Source organism: Haliotis cracherodii, unplaced genomic scaffold (genome assembly GCF_022045235.1).
Source record: "Haliotis cracherodii isolate W230 unplaced genomic scaffold, xgHalCrac1.p SCAF_7, whole genome shotgun sequence".
Taxonomy (NCBI): Eukaryota; Metazoa; Mollusca; class Gastropoda; order Lepetellida; family Haliotidae; genus Haliotis; species Haliotis cracherodii.
In genome coordinates, this window is record NW_027266330.1 from 47769843 (window position 1) to 47795000 (window position 25158).

General features: G+C 42.7%; 1 protein-coding gene and 1 long non-coding RNA gene across 4 annotated transcripts in view; one reads left to right on the forward strand and one right to left on the reverse strand.

The window, feature by feature from the left end:
• Window positions 1-264: 264 nt before the first annotated feature.
• LOC139448004 (uncharacterized) lies at window positions 265-13498 on the forward strand. Of its 3 annotated transcripts, none has more exons than XR_011652056.1 (3): window positions 265-302; window positions 9701-9755; window positions 13226-13498. It is a non-coding gene; the product is annotated as an uncharacterized lncRNA (long non-coding RNA). The 3 variants fall into 3 exon arrangements; XR_011652057.1 differs by lacking the exon at window positions 265-302 and adding an exon at window positions 6046-6069; XR_011652055.1 differs by lacking the exon at window positions 265-302 and adding an exon at window positions 7661-8000.
• An 8807-nt stretch (window positions 13499-22305) lies between these two features.
• The window catches only part of LOC139448016 (protein PML-like), a 4918-nt gene continuing 2065 nt past the window's right edge, over window positions 22306-25158 (reverse strand). The window contains exons 4-6 of the mRNA XM_071229521.1: window positions 24015-24087; window positions 23426-23494; window positions 22306-22979 (exon numbers count right to left, since the gene is read on the reverse strand). Of these exons, the coding sequence (XP_071085622.1) occupies window positions 22306-22979; window positions 23426-23494; window positions 24015-24087 (816 nt within the window). The remainder of the gene's footprint in view (window positions 22980-23425; window positions 23495-24014; window positions 24088-25158) is intronic.

Consider the following 25158-nt stretch of genomic DNA (forward strand, 5'->3'; position numbering starts at 1 on the left):
AACTCAGTGCATTCATGTAACAAACTTTCATTGAGACCTGCTGTACCATAATGTTTGAATGTGAAATACCGATAGGCTGTATAAAGAGTAAAGGGTGTTAGGTGTGTGTGCACAACTGACCTTGTCACCATGAATTATTATCGATAATAGCCATCCCTTTGGTTATGTCGGCGCAGTCACAGCAGTAAATTACAGTTAACTCACCAAATCGTTTCCCCTGGTAAGTGGATAATGGACCGTGTTTAGTGTATAAGTACCCGCGCAAATTGACCCAATCACACAATCTGTTAGCAGCAAACAAGGTAGGTGCTTCTGTATGCATGGATGAAAGATTCATATATGTTACTTTCTGTAGGTGAACAAACCCGAGTCGGATACTTAAAAAAAATATTTTGACATCTTAGATGGGGTCGTGGGTTCAATTCAAATGAAAAGTTTGATAAAGATTTAATATGTTACAACCACGCTTGAATGGTTTTAGTTTAAAAAAATAAACTTTATTAACTTATATAGTCGTATACAAAAGTAGTTTTCAGCACAGCGTACCTCAGTGAGAACGGAACATGACAACATAGTTTGTTAACAGGTGTGCTTATACCTATGCTAGATTTAAGAGCCAATACCAATTTTCGTAGTGGATTATTTCAGAGGAGGCATTTTGGTGAGCATAACTTATGAAAGTTTCGAAACTGAGTTTGTCTGACTGCTTAGTTTTGGACTAATGCCGGTCGTATAGTGCCAGCCCACTGAGATACCATGCCGCACTCAGACACAGTACACTGACTCCGAGGCGACCAGTCCTTGTTTTAGCCCCTTAATTACCAGGTAGGGCAAAAGCAAGCGCCATCGTCATTTGGTACGACGCTGCCAAGGATCAAACCACCGACCTTCCGCTCGCCGGGCAGACCACGAAAACGGTCTTTCGATGTGAGCTATGCGAGCCATAATACGCGCTAGCGGTGTAGTTTCACTGTGTGGCCACCGTTTGAGTAGCGACAGGGTAGAACTCGACTCTTTCGCGTATTCTGGTTCATAATTCTAAATACAACAATGCATTTTAACGAGGTAACATTACGCCCCTTTAACTTCCTTCCCACTGTGGTGAATATGCATAAACATATGCACGCGTTGCAATCCACTTCGCTTGAGGTCATTTGAACAATCATCAATTGACAATTAGTTGAAAACATTTTCCCATTGTTTATCTTTCATTCACTTTGCATGGTGTGCTTCTGTAGTTTGACTGGGTACGCGAAACGTGGTGGTTTTACTCAAAAGGTTTGAAAACTTGGGGCGGCAGTCGTCTAAGGGGCCACGATTCGCTGTGAAGAGTTGTGTCCCTTGGGCACGCCAGAAACCTATGATTGTGGGTTCGAATCCCGATTCGCCCCGATTATGTTTCTAGGTTTGTCAGCACCATACCTGTGCTCGTGGGTTTCACCGAAGTGGTAAACGTCTGAGACCTGCATCACTTCGGGCTTTCCTCCCACATTAAGCTGACATGCCGTGATATGACTGGAATACTGTTAAAAGCGGCGTAAAACCCAACTCACTCACTCAATTCAACTGTCTCTTTGGCCCAATGTATCTAGGTTATCAAATGAGTTTATGTGGTGGAGCGTTGTTCGTACCCAGTAGTTGTATCGACATCTTCTTGGAAACCTCAAAGCATAAGGCTAGATTTTGACAGAGCAGTCGGGTCCCTGAAACCTGTTTGAAACTGCATCTAAATGAGACATAATAGCCTAACAATTCGTCGTTGCAAGCAATGGTGGCCACATTAATTTAGTTTTAAAAGAGATCAGCCTTCATTAAGGGATGAAATGAGGATTTGGAAGAGATCGTTTCATTTTCTTGGAAGGACGTATGCTTTTTTTAAAAGGGAAAAGCGCGTTTCTGACGAGTGACCGAAAAGAACATCCTGTCTCCACCAAAAGTCCCAGAAGTGATAGATAAATATGTATAGATAGATAGAAATAATAGATAAATAAGTAGCAATGATAGTTAATAATATACAGATAGAAATGATGGATAAAGACACTTCGAAGTGGTATTGTCTCGTTATATGGAGTTCGTCACTGTATTTAAACTTTTGAAGCATATGTACTTAACAAGCTGGATGCTAAGTATAAAACCCAATAATGACTACAAACATATTGAAAAAGGCGTGCATGGGACGTGTTACAAGTATACACTATCACCCTTGTATTTCTGATTCATAACGGTACTGATCCCTGAAGCTCCTTTTCAGGATAGGTCTTCAGCAACCCATGCTAGGCATAAAAGGTGACTATGCTTGTCGTAAGAGGCGACTAACGGGATTGGGTGGTCAGGCTCGTTGACTTTGTTGATGCCTGTCATCGATCCCAATTGCTCATGATATTAATCACTGGACTGTCTGGTCCAGACTCGATTATTAGCTCACCGGGTCCGAAGGATTTTATTCTGATTCGGTAATTGGTCTTCAACGTCAAATCAACATTTGCAAAATTATTGTGACAAGTGGTCACTGTCCGTCAATCTAAATAAAACTAAAGTTCTTGTTTTTAAAAGCGGTGGGAAACTATCAAAATTAGAGAAATGTATATACAAAGACGCACATATAGAGGTAGTTTCATCTTATACTTACCTTGGAATATTGTTTACTAGGACTTTGAGTTGGAATAAATATCTAGAATCTACATCTGTTATAGCTAAGAAAGAGTTGATGTCAATCCTACAAAGTTTGTTAAAATATGATAATCTGCCTTGTAATTTATTCTTTCAAAATTTTTTATACAAAGAAAATGCCAATTTTACTTTATGGATCAGAAATATTGGGTTATAGAAAATATGAGTGTATAGAAAAAAGTTCATCTTTATAAACGTGTAATTGGGGTTCGATTCTCCACCCCAAATGGTGTTGTACTTGGCGAATCCATTGTATATATTTTCGCTTAAGCGCTGTATAAAGTATTGGTTAAAACTAACGACACTTCCATCCACGCGATACCAAGGAAAAAGCCTATAACATGCTGTTCTATCTGGATCAAAATGCCAGTCACTCACGCAATAAAAATAATTGGGCAACAAATATCAAAATCACCCTTTTCAGTTTAGGCCTTGGATACGCATGGATGGATCAGGGTGTTGGAAATGTCAAGATGTTTATGTCATTATTACTCCATAGAGCTAACGATTGCTTTCACCAAATATGGATGGAAAAACTAAGAAATAGCAAATGTAGTCATTTACCTATTCTCTCTTCAAACAACAATTTATAGAATATCTAATATCTGTTAAAATACAAAAACTTCGAGTATCGCTAGTGCAGTTCAGAGCAGGATATTATGATTTAAAGATCTATAAAGGTATACATGTATTTACAAAGTCTAACAATATCTGTACATCTTGTAACCTTAATGTTGTAGAAAATGAGTATCATTTTATGCTTGTGTGTAAACTCCATCGTCAAATAAGAAACAAGTATATTCCAAAGAAGTTTATAACTTACTCAAATATTAATTTGTTTTGCATACTCATGTCAACCTCAAATATTACTTTATTACAAAATATTGCATTGTACATACATCATGCATTGTTACTTAGAAGAAACACTCATACCTTGCAAATACGTTGAACTTAGGGCCTATGGCCTTTCAGTTTGCAATGAATAAAACAATTTGGAGCTTATGCCATACCGTGGCGTCCGTCGTCCGTACGTCAACAATTTCTTCAAACGACTCCTTCTTCTAAACCACTATTTGGGAAGTAAGGCTGGAAGCATTCCTCGGTGGTGGGGATTCAAAATTGTACAAATGGTGGGTCTGACCCCCAAGGGGCTGAGGGGTGTGGCCAATTAGGTGTAATTTGGCTATATTGCTTTAAACGACTTCTTCTCTGGAACTAAGAGATAGATATCACCATATTTGGTTGGAAGCATCCTCCGGTGGTGAGGATTCAAATGATGGGACTGACCCCCAAAGGGGTTGAGGGGCGGGGCCATAAAGAGTTTATAATTTGGACACAGTTAAGATCCCCTCCATATAACCACATGTACAATTGCTGAGTATAATGAAAGGAATGTACATATGCTACCAGGACTGGCCCTTCTGTTCATCTGTCCGGCACTCCAATAGGGGCTAGAACATTGACCATAACATGCAAACCGATACTATCCCCACCCTATGATAAAAATTACACATTGTATACATTTGTTTGTTATGAAGAGAATAATGCATTTAAGCCAACAGGATTCGCCCTGGGGTCCAGCTTTGCCTCTGTAAACTTGGATCCTGGATCATAACATGGAAACGGTTCAGATCTTTATGCTACATTTGTATCTAGAGAAATACACGTTCATGCTGTCAGATTTGCCACCCACCCCTTTAAAATACTGACAGAGTCAAAATTACAAACTATTTGCAGTATTTTATACATATTCAAAGTAAATGTATATTTTGTGATGATTGCGTAAATATCCAGGTGAGCGATACAGACCTCTTGTTTACAGACAGCCGTCATATAGCTGTGTTACAACCCGTTTTGTAATAAAGTTACAAAGTGTAATAAATATTACAAAACGGGTTGAGAGTCTTATTACAAAGTGAAATGCACATAACAACCCGTTTTGTAATAAAGTTGCAAAGTGTAATAAACTTGGTGAATGATGCTGAAAGTGTTCAATTGGCACCCATAACGTGCTTATAAGTTCAATTTGGAACACAAACGGTATTTACGTTAAGATTGGTCGTCATCATATCTACTTTGAATGCAAAGTTGACATAACGTTGGAATCGTTTCAAAGTGTAATAATTATTACACTTTGCAACTTTATTACAAAACGGGTTGTAACATAGCTGGCATATTGCGAAGTGCCAAGTTAAAGGCCAAACAGACAAATCATAACGGTACTAAACCCTTTTAATTGAAACTGTTTACGTCAATTGCTGACAAATTAACAGACCGATTTAGACAATTAACCACACGTGAAGTGTGATTACTTTGAATGAATAATTCCAATTAACAATTTGTCATCTGATTATCATTAAGTTTACTGATCTTAAATGGCAATCACTTTGATGAGAGCAAGTTCAGATAGCATCAAGGCGAGTCCTCTATAACTAAGCGAAATTATCTCAGCATGAATTATGGAAAGTGGTGAATTATGGAATAGCCTAACTGTACTTTGCTGTGTGAAGATTCCTGACATTCACAGCTTAAACTGATGTTATCCCATGGCATTTCAGACGGCGGAAAATTGTTCCTGCAGCCAACGACTGACCGTGGTCAATTCTTTCTCAATTACCTGTAACTGAATACGGCCGCTAAGTGGTGTGGTTGTAGCGTGTGTATATATATTTTTAATCAGTTATTGAACTGAGATTATACATAATTAACGGAAGTCCAATGTGTCGAAGCAAACGTGTGTAATGGCACTTGTTACACTGTTTGTGGGATGTTATCGGGGCGCTCATTGGTCTGGTTCAATGTGTTGTGGCACGTGTTGCGCTGTTTGTGGGATGTTATCGGGGCGCTCATTGGTCTGGTTCAATGTGTAATGGCACGTGTTACACAGTTTGTGGGATGTTATCGGGGCGCTCATTGGTCTGGTTCAATGTTTAATGGCATGTGTTACACAGTTTGTGGGATGTTATCGGGGCGCTCATTGGTCTGGTTCAATGTGTTGTGGCACGTGTTACACAGTTTGTGGGATGTTATCGGGGCGCTCATTGGTCTGGTTCAATGTTTTGTGGCACGTGTTGCACAATTTCTTCAGACGACTCCTTCTTCTAAACCACTAATTGGGAAGTAACGACTGAAAGCATCCTCCGGTGGTGAGGATTCAAATGATGGGGCTGACCCCCCAAGGGGTTGAGGGGCGGGGCCATAAAGAGTTTATAACTTGGACACAGTTCGGATCCCCAAACTATTTGCAGTATTATATACATGTACAAAGTAATTGTATATTTTGTAATGATTGTGTAAATATCCAGGTGAGCGATACAGACCTCTTGTTTACAGACCGCCGTCATATAGCTGGCATATTGCTGCGTGCCAAGTAGAGGGCCAAACAGACAAATCATAACGGTACTAAACCCTTTTAATTGAAACTGTTTACGTCAATTGCTGACAAACTAACATACCGATTTGGACAATTAACCACACGGGAAGTGTGATTACTTTGATGAATAATTCCAATTAACAATTTGTCATCTGATTATCATTAAGTTTACAGATCTTAAATGGCAATCACTTTGATGGGAGCAAGTTCAGATAGCATCAAGGCGAGTCCTCTATAACTAAGCGAAATTATCTCAGCATGAATTATGGAAAGTGGTGTTAATAGGCTAACTTTACTTTGCTGTGTGAAGATTCCTGTCATTCTCAGCTTGACCTGATGTCTCTGTTTCCGCTTGGCTTCGTTCGCGAAAAGGTTATCCCATGGCATTTCAAACGGCGGCAAAATGTTCCTGCAGACAACGACTGACCAAGGTCGATACTTTCTCAATTACCAGTGAATGAATACGGCCGCTAAGTGGTGTGGTTGTAGCGTGTGTGTATATTTTTAGTCAGTTAATGAACTGAGATTATACATAATTAACGGAAGTCAAATGTGTCGAACCAAACTATTGTTCGATATTGAAGCAATGTGTTGTGGCACGTGTTACACTGTTTGTTGGATGTTATCGGGGCGCTCATTGGTCTGGTTCAATGTGTTGTGGCACGTGTTACACTGTTTGTTGGATGTTATCGGGGCGCTCATTGGTCTGGTTCCCCTCTCGTTTGAACGGGGCCGTTGCTTGATTGGTTGGATAAAATAGTGACTGTACAACAAAGCGGCCGTATCCATTCACGTATGACAGGGAAACGTTGAGCAAACAAAACCATGGAAGTTTTGACGGCGACGAGTCTTGCCCCTTAAATTGATGCGAAAGTTACACAGTTTGAACTTTTAGCATAACCCTAGTCTGTCTTCACCATCATCATTCTTGGAGATTTAACTTGCGCTGTCCGCGTGTAATAAATTACACTTTAGCACCCCGATAACATCTGTCTTACAGACGCTGATACAAATATACACAGTCCATGCAAGTATATAATGTATGGCAAGTCTAGGTTTCTGCAGTATCAGTATCTCAAAACGAAGAGAGTCTCCGGGCTCCTTTTTATTAATTTTTGATTAAGATAATTTAACAACTATTTTTTTCTGTACGATATGTTCATTTCAGAGACTAGATGTTAGTCTAAAATAACCCTGCCAATAGAAGTTATGAACGTGATGCACTTGCACATGTTTAATATGCGGTGGGACCTGCAATAAAATATACAACACGAGAGCTTAAATTATTCCAAGTGGGCTAATTGTACATGTTGTTGTCAGTATGAGTATAAAACATAGCTTTCCATCCTTAATAAACCAATACTGTTTGTTTGTTGTTTAACGCCGCAGTCAGCAATATTCCAGCTATAAGACGGCTGTCTGTCAATAATCGAGTCTGGACCAGATAATCCAGTGTAAGTTACGAGCATCGATCCCCGCAATTGGGATGCGTTGACATGCATCAACCAAGTCACCGAGCCTGACAACCCGATCCCATTAGTTGCCTTTACGACAAGCATGGGTTGCTGAAAACCTCTTCTAACCCGGATCTTCACGGGTCAACGTGACACGACAAGCGTTTGTCGAGTGTATAAGGGACGCGGGAGCCAGGAATGTTTATCCCTTTCAAACAAATCTACTCGTGCACGCTGTTTTTAATCCTGTAATATTCGAGGAAGCCAACTGCAGGAGCGGCCAACTTAGCTGTCGTGATAACTAAAATAGTCAGTTAACGCGAAATCAAGGTCAGGCACGAACATGGGCGGCACCGTGATAGCGTTCCGGTGCGGGTTGTGATGTTAACACATGAACACATAAACACAGCTCCACCTGTCGTCAGACAGAAGACAGAGGCCAATAGCTTGGTTTAAACACTGTGTGTACATGTATTGGAGGAAATCTTAACGTTCAAAATCCGGTATGTATCGTATGAATGAATTTCAAAGGCATTTTTTATGATGATGATTATTATTATTATTATCATTATTATTATTGTTATTGTTGTTGTTGTTATCATTATTATTATTATTATTATCCTCGAACTCCTCAGCAGACGGGCTGGTCAGTTTAGGACCAGTGTGAGTGTACGGTTTCTACATGTTTACCGACAAGTCCGTCATATAAATATGGGAAATTAATAAACATGCTACAGTGGATCTAGCCTAATGATACGAAGATAGCATATAAACAATGTACTTGCAGATGCCGTAGACTTGACTAGCGCTAACAAAACATGTGTACTTGACTAGCGCTAACAACACATGTGTACTTGACTAGCGCTAACAAAACATGTGTACTTGACTAGCGCTAACAAAACATGTGTACTTGACTAGCGCTAACAAAACGTGTACTTGACTAGCGCTAACAAAACATGTGTACTGGACTAGCGCTAACAAAACGTGTACTTGACTAGCGCTAACAAAACATGTGTACTTGACTAGCGCTAACAAAACATGTGTACTTGACTAGCGCTAACAAAACATGTGTACTTGACTAGCGCTAACAAAACATGTGTACTTGACTAGCGCTAACAAAACATGTGCCCATAGCATAAAGCATATATTATAGACAGACAGACAGACAGATTTGTATTTAAGTCTCACCTCATAAATGTACATTATAAAATACAGCATCTTATTACAATTTCAGCCACTCCACATGGAGTTATGAGAGCCTATATATACTATTTACACATACATACAGATATATATTAAAAAAAGTATCTTAACATGTTTAACGACGATATAAAATGTCTTTTCTTTTCTTTAAAATATAATAGCAGGTTATGGACGCAACATAGCAAACATCATGGCTGGACAGTATAAAACATAACAGGTGTTATTGGACAGGTGTTAAAAAATAGATCAAGTAACTGGGATCTCTCAACATTGTATAAAGGACATTTAATTAAAACATGGCATTCATCTTCTAAAATATTCTGACATAAAAAACAATATCTCTCATTTAAAACTGTGCGATCGTATACCGATTGTGCAGTTGCAAAGAGTAACGAGGCATGTAACGCAAACTCCCTGTTTTTTACGCAGTTATGAGCTGTGATGATGGTAAGGGTTATCATTGTAAAAGGCTAGTTGTTATATGTTATTTTGAACCAAGTGGTATACGCTGAAGCAGCGCTGCGCATTTTAACCCATACTCAGGACAGCAGAACAGAAACTAGAACTTTCGTTTAACATTACAAAAGGTATAACAATTACATTGGACATAATATTTTCTCCAGGCATGCCAGTTGAATGTTACCGTAAAACAACAGGTGAGAAGAAAGCGAAAATAATGATACATGTGTCTGAGAAAACAAATCGAAATGAGGATAAACGAAGATGCAGTGTGACGGGGCAGAATGCAGCAAAAACATTATTGAGCTAAATGTCTGCACGCTTCGTTGACCTTGCGCTATTTAAGTTTACAGCGGCCCCAACGTTGCCTTGCTCATTTTCCGTACTCTGTCGTTCGCAGTGTAAACAGGCTGACGCACTTGAACTACACATCCAGCTCTTCAACCATCCCAGACGTATCTCAAAATGTGGTCAGTTTATTTGAAACCATATTCCAAATATTTCCTTTAAAACACCTAACTATGCACTTCTTTGTTTTCAGATATATTCAAATCCCCAATCTACAGATCCCCCTGACCATCAACATGCTGAGCGTGGTACGTATGTGCAAAACCAAAACGAATTACTTTGGCAACTACGAAAACCTATTGGGGTCAAAATTGAAATTTGGAAAAGACACGAAAAGAAAGTCGTTATAACGGAAAAAAGATTCGTTATTACGGAAATAATTTCGTTATAACGAAAAAAGATTCGTTATTACGGGAATAATTTTGTTATAAAGAATCTTTTTTCGTAATAACGAATCTATTTTTCCGTATTCCGTGATAATGAAATTATTTCCGTAATAACGAATCTTTTACCGTTATAACGAAATTATTTTGTAATAACGAAATTTTTTTCTATACAACTATACAACGTCTCAAAGATCAAGTCTTCAGGGCAATGTTTTCTGTGCTTAGAATAATTCGTATTCTTGAATATGCCAGATTATTGTCAGTTGAAATTATTTGATCAACGTATTCATATATTACTAACTATTGTATGGGTCTTGGGCTTTGATAATATCATACTCCGAGACTCCCCGTTCCTGTACAATGTAGGGCAGCCAGACGTTGGATGACAGTTCGCTGGTACAGATTGGCTTTTTCAGTTTTCAGCACTGACTTAACCAACTCCGAAAGACATTCAACAGATTCGTCTTCTCTGTTGGGCCATGTTCTCTGTTCGACAGCATCCATAAAAATAGAGTTGTTGTCCCGATTAGTAGTATACTGTTTGTGATATTTTAGGCCATAATTGAATAACTGACGAAGGTTGTTATGGCAACAATAGAGAAGTGATTTGCGAACAAATCACCAACAGGTTGGTAGAAATATGAGGAGTCTTGTCAGCTACAAGTAGTGGAGTTTACATCACGAGGTTGCATGTCCACGTTCTGTGACACGTTCCCCCGACCGCGTCATACCAAAAGACTTTTAAAAATGGTACTTGTTGTTACTCTGCCTGTCGCTCGGGATAAAGCGGTGAAAACAAGGACTGGTCGGCTCGGACTCTGTATACTGTGTCTGAGCAGGGTATTCATGTTAAACTGTGTAATGGTATTACAGTGGGCTAGCACTATAAAGTCGGCATAAGTCCGGACGATTAGAAGCAGCCAGAATCACACACGCCGCTATATATGCGCAATAATCTTAAACGAAATGTTAAAGCCCATCTCACCTCACCTCACTTCACCTCACGTCACCTCACCACATCTCACCTCACCACACCTCACCTCACCTCACCACACCTTCTCACCTCACCTTACTACACTTCACCACACCTCATCTCACCTCTTCTCACCTCACCTCACTTCACCTCACCTCACCACACCTCCTCTCACCTCACCTTACCACACCTCACCACACCTCATCTCATCTCTTCTCACCACACCTCACTTCACCTCACCTCACCACACCTCCTCTCACCTCACCTTACTACACCTCACCACACCTCACCTCACCTCTTCTCACCTCACCTCACTTCACCTCACCTCACCTCACCTCACCACACCTCACCACACCTCACCTCACCACACCTCACCTCACCTTACCTCACCTCACCTCACCTCACCTCACCTCACCACACCTCACCACACCTCACCTCACCTCACCTCACCTTACCTCACCTCACCTCACCACACCTCACCACACCTCACCTCACCTCACCACACCTCAGCACACCACACCTCACCTCAGCACACCACACCACACCTCACCTCACCTCACCTCACCACACCTCACCACACCTCACCTCACCAAACCAAACCTCACCACACCTAATCTCACCTCACCTCACCACACCTCACCACACCACACCACACCACACCACACCACACCACACCACACCACACCACACCACACCACACCACATCTCACCTCACCTCACCACACCTCACCTCACCTCACCTCACCTCACCACACCACACCACACCTCACCACACCACACCACACCTCACCTCACCTCACCTCACCACACCTCACCTCACCACACCTCACCTCACCTCACCTCACCTCACCTCACCACACCACACCACACCACACCACACCACACCACACCACACCTCGCCTCACCTCACCACACCTCACCTCACCACATCTCACCACACCACTGCTCACCTTACCTCACCTGACCTCACCACACCTGACCTCACCTGACCTCACCACACCACACCACACCTCACCTCACCACACCTCACCACATCTCACCACACAACTGCTCACCACACCTCACCTCACCTCACCTCACCTCACCTTACCACACCTCACCTCACCACACCTCAACACACCACTGCTCACCTTACCTCACCTGACCTCACCACACCTGACCTCACCTGACCTCACCACACCACACCACACCTCACCACACCTCAACTCACCACACCTCACCTCACCCTACCTCACCACATCTCACCTCACCTCACCTCACCTCACCTTACCACACCACACCACACCACACCTCACCACACCTCACCACACCTCACCACACCACACCTCGCCTCACCTCACCACACCTCACCTCACCTCACCACACCTGAAACGTGTCTCTAAAAATGAACAATTCGGATGAAATGGTGTTCGTGAAAGCTCCGAAAGCTCTGAAATTTGGGATAAGGTTTAGCCAGGTGTAAGAGTTTTGCATATGCTTCGTTTCGCCAGGTACCGATTGGCTCTGGACACCTATAGCTATCTCCTGCTAGTTTTGAGAACTAACTCCTGTAGCAATATTTAGGGAATCTGATTTTTGTCTGATAATGTTACCTGAACTTAAAGCATCAATTCCCTTGTTTGCAAAGTTCAAAAAGAATATGCGCTAGTTTTCTGATTTACTTGATTTCCTTTCTCGCTTGGCCAAACACTTCAAAGTAATATGAAGCAGTATCAAAGAATATACTCTCCAGTCAACACTGCGGGCTCTGGCGGTTTCTAGACCACTCCATCAGCAACAGTTGCTGTCATAAAGAAAAGGGACCTACCTTTCAGTATTCTTTGTTTTGTTCGAGAGTGAATACATTTCTAATCTGCGCTTCAAAGATACAGTAATGTTTCCGAGAAAGGTGAAGATGAAGATGAAATGGGTTTAACGTCGCGTCCAAGATTATTCCTCTTATATAGCGACGTGCATGCACGTGTGTGTGTGGCTGCTTATACTAGTACGGACTGATGCCGATATATAGTGCTAGCTCACTGAGATACCATGCCGCAGTATAACATGAATACCCCACTCAGACACAGTATACTGACTCCGAGCCGACCAGTCCTTGTTTTAGCCCCTTAATGCCGAGCGCCAGACAGGGTAACAACAAGTACCATCTTTTAACGTCTTTTGGTATGACGCGGCCGGGGATCGAACCCCGGACCTTCCGCTCTCCGGGCGGACTCAACTGGTCTCATCATTGATTTTCAGTAGTCGATTCGGCTATTTAGGCCCTTTAAATCTTAATGGAATCATTTTTGCGGATATGCAAGACTTTTTTGCTCATGCATTGACGTTGTATATTATATTCAAAATGGCATTGTTATTGTAGAGACTGGCAATCCTTGTCATCCTGGTAGTCGCTGTGACAGCAACGAGAGACAGATGTCAGGTGTGTCTTAAGTCTTGCTCAGAACTCGAGATGGCCTGCAGATTCAGCTGTCCTGGGGGCCCTCTGTCGTCCGGCTGCCGAGAGACATGTGCAGCCGACCCTGGCGTCGCGAGCTGTGTTGGCAACTGCAACTGCAGGGGTTAACTTTCACGCGACTGGCTTTCACATCACATGACGTGTAAACAGAATGCGCAATACACTAGTTGAAAGCAATCCTGTCTTGTTATTACTTCCAGAAATCGACCGGTCGAGTGAGTGAGTGTGTGAGTGTGTGAGTGAGTGAGTGAGTGAGTGAGTGTGTGGGTGGGTGAGTGAGTGTGTGAGTGAGTGAGAGTGAGTGAGTGAGTGTGTGAGTGGTCCAAGTAAGTGAGTGAGTGAGTGTGTGAGTAAGTGAGTGAGTGAGTGGTCCAAGTGAGTGAGTGAGTGTGTGAGTGTGAGTGTGTGAGTGAGTGAGTGAGTGAGTGTGTGAGTGAGTGAGTGAGTGAGTGGTCCAAGTGAGTGAGTGAGTGTGTGAGTGTGAGTGAGTGAGTGAGTGAGTGAGTGAGTGAGTGAGTGAGTGAGTGAGTGAGTGAGTGAAGAATGTTATAAGACCGGATTCACTAGTTATAGCATGTTATGATACAACAGATTGACATTGACAACAACAGCGTCGTACACCTCTCATCACTTGGTTCGTTTCCAATCCAGCTTCATAGCGCTGCAGGAATCCACACCGAAACGTCGCTTTATGCAAAAAACAGAACTTGGCATCCATAAAGTTTTGATACGTTTTGATACCCGACTGGTTGATAATATGTTAGCTAGTTTGGGTCGCATCATTCTTGCGTTGTACAACGTCAGTGGTGTTGTACAGTTTCTTATATATATGTTAATGATTAAATAAGCAGTATTTGAAATTATTATTGCTGATGTTTATACAGTCAAAAATAGTTGTGTCGAACTTTGATATGTCGAACTTACTGTTGTCTCAAAGTAACAGTCGTGTCGAACTTTGATATGTCGAACGTACTGTTGTCTCGAAGTAACAGTTGTGTCGAACTTTGATATGTCGAACTTACTGTTGTCTCGAAGTAACAGTTGTGTCGAACCTCGGATAACTCGAAGAATTTATGTAGGTGCCTTGAACTTCGACACAACGGTGTCTGACTGTAGTTACAAGAATTGACAATTATGTACACTTTGCGTAAATCCGATGAGTACAGAACAGTAAATAGGTAATATCAAGTTTTTGCGACGTTATCCTATTGCTATACAATGTATTATTCAAAACAAAGAGTAATACTGTGAGCCCTAAGCTGAAAGTACAATGATCTTCTCAAATTCGACCTTCACGATCCAATCATCCAAGCCAGTTTTAATATATATACTTTAAATTCAGACATATGTGTCTGTTTATGCTGCCCTAACTATACACGACTGTCACCTGATTGTAACGTTGCAGACACACTCATTAAGTATTCTCAATATAGTAATGATTATGGGATTCACATTCCCTCCAACTCACCGCCTGTCTCGTGAAAATATCTTATTACTTCTGGCAAAACAATGGTCAGGTTACCATAATAGAAGTTCCTGCAGGAGACGCTCAGGTCATTCACAAAACCTTCTGTCATCCGTACACACTATGCAGATCTATCATACCCTGGCCGCATGATAAGTGCTTCATGTATAGATGACACAAGTCAAATTACAGCTGACACAACATTTACCCGAGATGTGTATGTAATATTACTAATATTTTCAATTATAAATCAATTATAAATCCCATGTACTCAAGTACTTTCGGGGCCCATGACGGGCTGCCAGAAACCTATGATCGTGGGTTCGAATCCCGGTTGCACCGATTATGTTTCCATGTTTGTCAGCACCATACCTGTGCTCATGGGTTTCATCGAAGTGGTATACGTCAGAGACCTGCATCACTTCGTCTTTTCTCCCACATTATAACTAGGCTGACACTCTGTGATAGAAGTGGAATACTGTTAGAAGCGCTGTTGAGCCAAAGTTACTGACTCACACACTCAAATGAATGCCTGCACAGGACAGTGGGCGAATATTGTATTGTTGCAATCATAGAAAGTTGACAGGCAATCAAATAAGTCACCAATCATGACCACCTGATCCTCGTACGACAAGCGGAGGTTGCAAATTATAACCCAGAGTCTGGACAGGGCCGCAAGAAGGTGTTTAAGTAACGACCCATCACATTACAGATGCATGGAGCATTCGGTACTGACTAATTCGATATTCGGTACTGACTGATTCGGTATTTGGTACTGACTGATTCGGTTTCCGGTACTGACTGATTCGGTATTCGGTACTGACTGATTCGGTATTTGGTACTGACTGATTCGGTATTCGGTACTGACTGATTCGGTATTTGGTACTGACTGATTCGGTATTTGGTACTGACTGATTCGGTATTTGGTACTGACTGATTCGATATCCGGTACTGACTGATTCGGTATTCGGTACTGACTGATTCGGTATTTGGTACTGACTGATTCGGTATTTGGTACTGACTGATTCGGTATTCGGTACTGACTGATTCGGTATTTGGTACTGACTGATTCGATATTTGGTACTGACTGATTCGGTATTTGGTACTGACTGATTCGGTATTCGGTACTGACTGATTCGGTATTTGGTACTGACTGATTCGGTATTTGGTACTGACTGATTCGGTATTTGGTACTGACTGATTCGGTATTTGGTACTGACTGATTCGGTATTTGGTACTGACTGATTCGGTATCCGGTACTGACTGATTCGGTATTTGGTACTGACTGATTCGGTATTTGGTACTGACTGATTCGGTATCCGGTACTGACTGATTCGGTATTTGGTACTGACTGATTCGGTATTTGGTACTGACTGATTCGATATCCGGTACTGACTGATTCGGTATCCGGTACTGACTGATTCGGTATTCGGTACTGACTGATTCGGTATTCGGTACTGACTGATTCGGTATCCGGTACTGACTGATTCGATATCCGGTACTGACTGATTCGTTATTCGGTACTGACTGATTCGATATCCGGTACTGACTGATTCGGTATCCGGTACTGACTGATTAGATATCCGGTACTGACTGATTCGGTATCCGGTACTGACTGATTCGGTATCCGGTACTGACTGATTCGGTATCCGGTACTGACTGATTCGGTATTTGGTACTGACTGATTCGATATCCGGTACTGACTGATTCGATATCCGGTACTGACTGATTCGGTATTTGGTACTGACTGATTCGGTATTTGGTACTGACTGATTCGGTATTCGGTACTGACTGATTCGGTATTCGGTACTGACTGATTCGGTATTCGGTACTGACTGATTCGATATCCGGCACTGACTGATTCGATATCCGGTACTGACTGATTCGGTATTTGGTACTGACTGATTCGGTATTCGGTACTGACTGATTCGGTGTCACAGTGGCAGTGGCAGTGGCAGTGGCAGGGTGTGTGGTCACACTGATGGGGTCCCAGTGTGTGGTTAAAGTGGCTGGGTGCGTTTGTGTGGTATTAATGGCAGGGTGGGGTTGTGTGGCAAGTGGCAAGGTGTGTGTGATGGGGGGGGGGGGGGGGGGGGGGGGGGAGGCTTGGTGGGCAGGTAGGGTAGTAGAGTCGAGGTTATGTGTGAATATCAAATTCTGTGAAAAAGAGGGCATCCTAGTGTCAGTCTGGTTTACCCCATGCAGTCATCAAGTGTTTTGAAAATAGTGAAAGACCCCGAGTAAAAAGGATGCCCATAAGCGATACTCGTATTTTCAACAATTGAAACCTGTTATTTTTCTTTTCAAACTGTTGTATCTATTTGCGATCCAAAAATTTATTTACTTATAGTTTTGGTTTGAAATTACGAACAAGGTTTTAACATTTAGAAATATGTTCGACTTGAAGTAAAAATTGTGGTATACGTATTGCTATTTCGTAAAATATTTTATCTTTTCAAAGTAAAATATCCATTTTCGTTCCAAATTTTAGTTTTCATTTTTGCGTTCGAAAACGATGAAATTACATTCAACTTGAAAAAGAATTAATTTGAAATCAATGTGTTGGTCATGATCATACTTATCGCTGTTTCGTAAATCATGATATCTTTTCAAATTAAGATAACGATTTTCGTTAATATCACATTCATACTGTGGAAGTCTGACGCCATAATTATCAAGGTTAAGTCAAGATCAAGATGAAACTGATCTATTTATTCAAGATCCGCTGGGAAAACGAAATATTCACCCATGTTTTATAGTGGCTAAAAAAGAAACATATGTACAATTTTAGACAAGTATGTGTCAATTGAGGCCAACAGTTTTACTCTGAACAGATAACAATGGACAATGTACATGGAATGTTTGAACTGAATAAGTGATTTATCAGACATTATCAATCTCACAAAACAATTGTTATCGTAAGTGTGCACGTAATTAGCGGGTGTGTAAGGGACGCACACTCTTCTTCCAATCATTAAATACTCACCAACAAAAGAAACGCGATTACCGTACATTATTCATTATTCACATTCAAGTGATATTAGATTGGTTCGATGCACATACGAACATACTGGAATATTGTGTGAACCGACGCTCATAAATCCATCACATGTGACATCATAGATCCATGACTCGAGATGCACCATTTGTCTCGTGCTTGATTAGCGAGTAAAGTTTGGAAATCACGTGCAGCATATCGTGATAAGAATAACGTCACTCTGTGGTAACACCTGACTGATTGTTAGGCGCCTCTTACGACAAACATAGTCACCTTTTAGGGCAAGCATGGGTGTGAAGACCTATTCTACCCCGGATCTTCACGGGTCTAGTTTTGTCATTAAGTGGTGCACATTGGAAACATATCTTCTTAACGTACATACTGCATGCACCACTGGTTTCTATAGTTCGCGTTTCTTTTGACGATGAATATAATGTTCACACATAAGTAGATTAAGAGTTCGTCGACTATACATTATGTACAGAAAGCACATAGTCAAAAATGTGATCACAGCTACCGTGTTCGGATAGTGTTAAATTATTGTTTGTTAAACCATGACTAAACCTAACCATGGTATTGATAAATGTTTACCCTTTTCAAATTTGACAGGTACTTTTTAACAAGTCATGAATCAATTACGATCATATACGCTGCCTGAGGTTTTCATCGACCCAAAACAGGCGCATCACAGTAAGAAGTCACGTTTTTTAATCTTTTATACTAACATCGAAAGTATCGGACGGCCTTGATTGCCCGTGTGTGCTTGCGGACGTTTCAGATTTGGGGTACATCTTTTCTGTGAAAAGTAATTTATCTGTGAAATTCTTTGTGAACTATTGACTATACTGTTTTTAACTCTTTTAAGTGTATTAGGCAAATTTGAGAGTCTTAAACTTCTCTTCTTTTACCTGAAAACTACGAAAGCCTAATGGTGCCACTTTGGTAGGATATAAAATATTTTTTAATCGAAATTTCTCGTTATGCGGACTCGGGGGATAATAATGACTACTGGTGGTGCATAGAAAATGGTTGTTTGAAAAGTAATCAGATATATAAGACCAGTTGTAGGACAATTTTGGCAACTGGTGTGACAGCTGTTAGGTGATGACATTGTGATATTGACTGACAGTTCAACTGAAGAGCCTATACTGTGTGTACTGTAATCTACATATAATATGAGATAACATACTGTCACTGATTCACTGAACGACAATTGCATGAACAGGTCAGGGACAAGTTATCTTTATCAACACACCTCCTCTTGTGTTAGGGATGACTTCCATTCAGCTTGTGATCCAAAATCACGTGGACACCGTTTCGCCCTATTTATTGTGGTACACTTTCAACAAATGTCATGGTTTTCAGAGTTTACATACAACAAAACTGAATAACTTACAATATATATATATATATATATATATATATATATATATATATATATATATATATATATATATTTTGAGGACATTTTGATTATTTTAACTAGGGTGTGTGTGGTTGTGTTGACTAGGGTGTGTGTGGCTGTTTTTACTTGGGTGTATGTGCTGACTGGGGTATATGTGGCTGTGTTGACTAGGGTGTGTGTGGCTGTGTTGACTAGGGTGTGTGTGGCTGTTTTTACTTGGGTGTATGTGTTGACGAGGGTGTGTGTGGCTGTGTTGACGAGGGTGTGTGTGGCTGTTTTTTCTTGGGTGTATGTGCTGACTGGGGTATAAGTGGCTGTGTTTACTAGGGTGTGTGTGGCTGTGTTGACGAGGGTGTGTGTGGCTGTGTTGACTAGGATGTGTGTGGCTGTTTTTACTTGGGTGTATGTGCTGACTGGGGTATATGTGGCTGTGTTGACTAGGGTGTGTGTGGCTGTGTTGACTAGAGTGTGTGTGTGGCAGTGTTGACTAGGGTGTGTGTGGCTGTGTTGACTAGGGTGTGTGTGGCTGTGTTGACTAGGGTGTGTGTGGCTGTGTTGACTAGGGTGTGTGTGGCTGTGTTGACTAGGGTGTGTGTGGCTGTGTTGACTAGGGTGTGTGTGGCAGTGTTGACTAGGGTGTGTGTGGCTGTGTTGACGAGGGTGTGTGTGGCTGTGTTGACTAGGATGTGTGTGGCTGTTTTTACTTGGGTGTATGTGCTGACTGGGGTATATGTGGCTGTGTTGACTAGGGTGTGTGTGGCTGTGTTGACTAGAGTGTATGTGTGGCAGTGTTGACTAGGGTGTGTGTGGCTGTGTTGACTAGGGTGTGTGTGGCTGTGTTGACTAGGGTGTGTGTGGCTGTGTTGACTAGGGTGTGTGTGGCTGTGTTGACTAGGGTGTGTGTGGCTGTGTTGACTAGGGTGTGTGTGGCTGTGTTGACTAGAGTGTATGTGTGGCAGTGTTGACTAGGGTGTGTGTGGCTGTGTTGACTAGGGTGTGTGTGGCTGTGTTGACTAGGGTGTGTGTGGCTGTGTTGACTAGGGTGTGTGTGGCTGTGTTGACTAGGGTGTGTGTGGCTGTGTTGACTAGGGTGTGTGTGGCTGTGTTGACTAGGGTGTGTGTGGCTGTGTTGACTAGGGTGTGTGTGGCTGTTTTTACTTGGGTGTATGTGTTGACGAGGGTGTGTGTGGCTGTGTTGACGAGGGTGTGTGTGGCTGTTTTTTCTTGGGTGTATGTGCTGACTGGGGTATAAGTGGCTGTGTTTACTAGGGTGTGTGTGGCTGTGTTGACGAGGGTGTGTGTGGCTGTGTTGACTAGGATGTGTGTGGCTGTTTTTACTTGGGTGTATGTGCTGACTGGGGTATATGTGGCTGTGTTGACTAGGGTGTGTGTGGCTGTGTTGCCGAGGGTGTGTGTGGCTGTGTTGACTAGGGTGTGTGGCTGTGTTGACTAGGGTGTGTGTGACTGTGTTGACTAGGGTGTGTATGGCTGTGTTGACTAGAGTGTGTGACTGTGTTGACTAGGGTGCGTGTGTGGCTGTGTTGACTAGGGTGTGTGTGATTGTGTTGACTAGGGTGCGTGTGTGGCTGTGTTGACTAGGGTGTGTGTGACTGTGTTGACTAGGGTGCGTGTGTGGCTGTGTTGACTAGGGTGTGTGTGATTGTGTTGATTAGGGTGTGTGTGGTTGTGTTGACTAGGGTGTGTGTGGCTTTTTTTTACTTGGGTGTATGTGCTGACTGGGGTATATGTGGCTGTGTTGACTAGGGTGTGTGTGGCTGTGTTGACTAGGGTGTGTGTGGCTGTGTTGACTAGGGTGTGTGTGGCTGTGTTGACTAGGGTGTGTGTGGCTGTTTTTACTTGGGTGTATGTGTTGACTGGGGTATATGTGGCTGTGTTGACTAGGGTGTGTGTGGCTGTGTTGACTAGAGTGTGTGTGTGGCTGTGTTGACTAGGGTGTGTGTGGCTGTGTTGACTAGGGTGTGTGTGGCTGTGTTGACTAGGGTGTGTGTGGCTGTTTTTACTTGGGTGTATGTGTTGACTGGGGTAATGTGGCTGTGTTGACTAGGGTGTGTGTGGCTGTGTTGACTAGAGTGTGTGTGTGGCTGTGTTGACTAGGGTGTGTGTGTGGTTGTGTTGACTAGGGTGTGTGTGGCTGTGTTGACTGGGGTATATGTGGCTGTGTTGACTAGGGTGTGTGGCTGCTATGTTGACTAGGGTGTGAGTGCCTGTGTTGACTAGGGTGTGTGTGGCTGTTTTAACTTAGGTGTATGTGTTGACCAGGGTGTGTGTGACTGTGTTGACTAGGGTGTGTGTGATTGTGTTGACTAGGGTGTGTGTGGCTGTGTTGACTAGGGTGTGTGTGATTGTGTTGACTAGGGTGTGTGTGACTGTGTTGACTAGGGTGTGTGTGGCTGTGTTGACTAGGGTGTGTGTGGCTGTGTTGACTAGGGTGTGTGTGATTGTGTTGACTAGGGTGTGTGTGGCTGTGTTGACTAGGGTGTGTGTGGCTGTGTTGACTAGGGTGTGTGTGGCTGTGTTGACTAGGGTGTGTGTGGCAGTTTTAAATTAGGTGTATATGTTGACCAGGGTATATGTGGCTGTGTTGACTAGGGTGTGTGTGGCTGTGTTGACCAGGGTGTGTGTGGCTGTTTTTACTTGGGTGTATGTGTTGACTGGGGTATATGTGGCTGTGTTGACTAGGGTGTGTGTGATTGTGTTGACTAGGGTGTGTGTGGCTGTGTTGACTAGGGTGTGTGTGATTGTGTTGACTAGGGTGTGTGTGACTGTGTTGACTAGGGTGTGTGTGGCTGTGTTGACTAGGGTGTGTGTGGCTGTGTTGACTAGGGTGTGTGTGATTGTGTTGACTAGGGTGTGTGTGGCTGTGTTGACTAGGGTGTGTGTGGCTGTGTTGACTAGGGTGTGTGTGGCTGTGTTGACTAGGGTGTGTGTGGCAGTTTTAAATTAGGTGTATATGTTGACCAGGGTATATGTGGCTGTGTTGACTAGGGTGTGTGTGGCTGTGTTGACCAGGGTGTGTGTGGCTGTTTTTACTTGGGTGTATGTGTTGACTGGGGTATATGTGGCTGTGTTGACTTGGGTGGGTGTGGCTATGTTGACTAGGGTGTGTGTGGCTGCTGTGCCTGCAGCGCCCGGGTGATCATTAGCTTCTTCTCCTGTGTCATGTCGATGTCGCGGCCAACGACAAGTGACATGCTGACGATGACATCATCTTGGTTGTACACCCCGAACATCGGCCAAAGGGGCTGACTAGAGTCTACATTGTCTAAGGCCACCATTAGTTTGTTCTCCTTCACATCAACGAAGGCAATCTTCTTCCTGGCATCATCATAGACCACACCGTAATGTAGTGTGTTGTATTGCTCCATGTTGACCAGAGTGACAGGAAGATGCAGCACATGCTTCCGCTTCTTCCATAGGTTCCTGCATATCCCTCCATGTGTAGGACACTGGGAGACGGTCAGACTGTAGGAGTGATTCTGACCACCTACTAATTCTATTCTATCTAACACATCCCTCCTACAAATGCCTGTTTCCAAGACAGACCGAGTGCCTCGAAGTGTGCTGTTCAGCCTGAGCCGCGCTATCATCTCCCAGTATTGCGGGTAGCCAGTCCTGGGGAGGGGGGACGTGCTGCAGGTGCCACAGTATGTCTTCAATCTCCCCTGCCGGGAAAGCCTGGTGTCTGGTCTTCTGTTAACCAGCTCCCCTTCCGAGTTGACGTTGACGTAGTCGAGATTGAATGCTCCAGAGTCGTACTTCAGATGGATACCTGCAAGGTAATTGGAGTTCATATTGAGTGAGCGAGTGGTTGGACGCCACTATTAACAGTATTCCAGTTATATCACGGCGTGTCAGCTTAAAGTGTGAGGAATGCCCGAAGTGATGCAGGTCTCAGACGTTTACCACTTTGATAAAAGCCCACGAGAACAGGTATGATGCTGTCAAACCTAGAAACATAATCGGAACGAGCTGGGATTCGAACCCAACATCATTGGTTTCTGGGAATGGACGAAACTCTGTACAGCGTAATGCAACGTCTTAGACGAGTGGGACATCCGTGCCCCTGGGTTGTTACCAGGAAAAGAAAACTAATCACAATAAAAGACATAGTTCAATGTGACAAGAACTTATGTGTTTTGTTTTGTGCGATCAACTTAATGTATCAATCATTTAATATTGATCTCTGAACGTCAACACATGGCACCAAATACTTACACTGTAGGATTATAGGAGCCTTGTCTAGGGCGGTCGTCTCCAACAGGTGGTAGGTGACTGGGGCAGTACCTGGGCACAGTGAAAATAAACTGTGATCGCAAAATGTTTCTGAGATTCTGAATGCATTAGTTGTGATGTGAGGTGAGGTGAGGTGAGGCGAAATGGGATTTAACGTCGCGTCCAAGATTATTGCACGTATATAGCGACGTGCATGTACGTGTGTGTGTTTGTGTGGCTGCTTGTACTAGACTGATGCCGATTTATTGTGTTAGCTCACTGAGATACCATGCCGCAGTTTAACATGAATACCCCACTCAGACACAGTATACTGACTCCGAGCCGACCAGTCCTTGTTTTAGCCCCTTAATGCCGAGCGCCAGACAGGGTAACAACAAGTACCATATTTTAACGTCATTTTGTATGACGCGGCCGGGGATCGAACCCCGGACCTTCCGCTCTCCGGGCGGACGCTCTACCACTAGACCAAGGAGGCGTTCAGCTGTGATGTGAAAGAGCTGATGCACTATTGACAGAACGCTATCTCATTGAACGCAACGTTCCTTTGATACAACGTTCCTGGGGTTCCTACCTGACACGGCGGTCTCCATAATGCCGGTACAGTTTGGATCCTGCTGAACATCACTCTGCAGACAAGCAATTTCCTGAAATGAGTGACTACATGTAACCCGGTATATCAAGTAAGATGTGAATACAACCAGAATTCTCAAAAGTCAATAACCACTTAATTATATTTGCAACATATTATCCAATTCAATTTATTGAATTAAATAATGCATGTACTACAATGAAATATGTTTCTCCACAATTTTGACTGTTTAACAAATGACAATTCACAAGCGAGTAAACCTGAGACGTGGCAAAATTGGATTCTGTGAACCTTAAAGACTATTCCTATCTGGAGTTTCTGAAATGCTGATAAAGAAGACCCAAATACCTGAATGTTTGCCCATGCAACATTCAAGCCAGCTGAGCATTTTATTTGGCTATCCACTATGGACACCAGAGCATTTCAATGTTTGTTTGTTTGTTTTTTAACGCCGCACTCAGCAATATTTCAGCTATATTCCACGGCGGTCTGTGAGTAATCGAGTTTGGACCAGAAAATCCTATGATTTATTTCATGAGCATCGATCTACGCAATTGGGATATGATGACGTGCATCAACCAAGTCACGGAGCCTGATCACCGTTAGTGCCTCTTACGAGCATATATAGTCGCCTCTTACGACAAGCATATATAGTCGCCTCTTACGACAAGCATATATAGTCGCCTCTTACGACAAGCATACATAGTCGCCTCTTACGACAAGCATATATAGTCGCCTCTTACGACAAGCATATACAGTCGCCTCTTACGACAAGCATATACAGTCGCCTCTTACGACAAGCATATACAGTCGCCTCTTACGACAAGCATATATAGTCGCCTCTAAAGACAAGCATATATAGTCGCCTCTTACGACAAGCATATATAGTCGCCTCTTACGACAAGCATACATAGTCGCCTCTTACGACAAGCATATATAGTCGCCTCTTACGACAAGCATATACAGTCGCCTCTTACGACAAGCATATACAGTCGCCTCTTACGACAAGCATATACAGTCGCCTCTTACGACAAGCATACATAGTCGCCTCTTACGACAAGCATACATAGTCGCCTCTTACGACAAACATATATAGTCGCCTCTTACGACAAGCATATATAGTCGC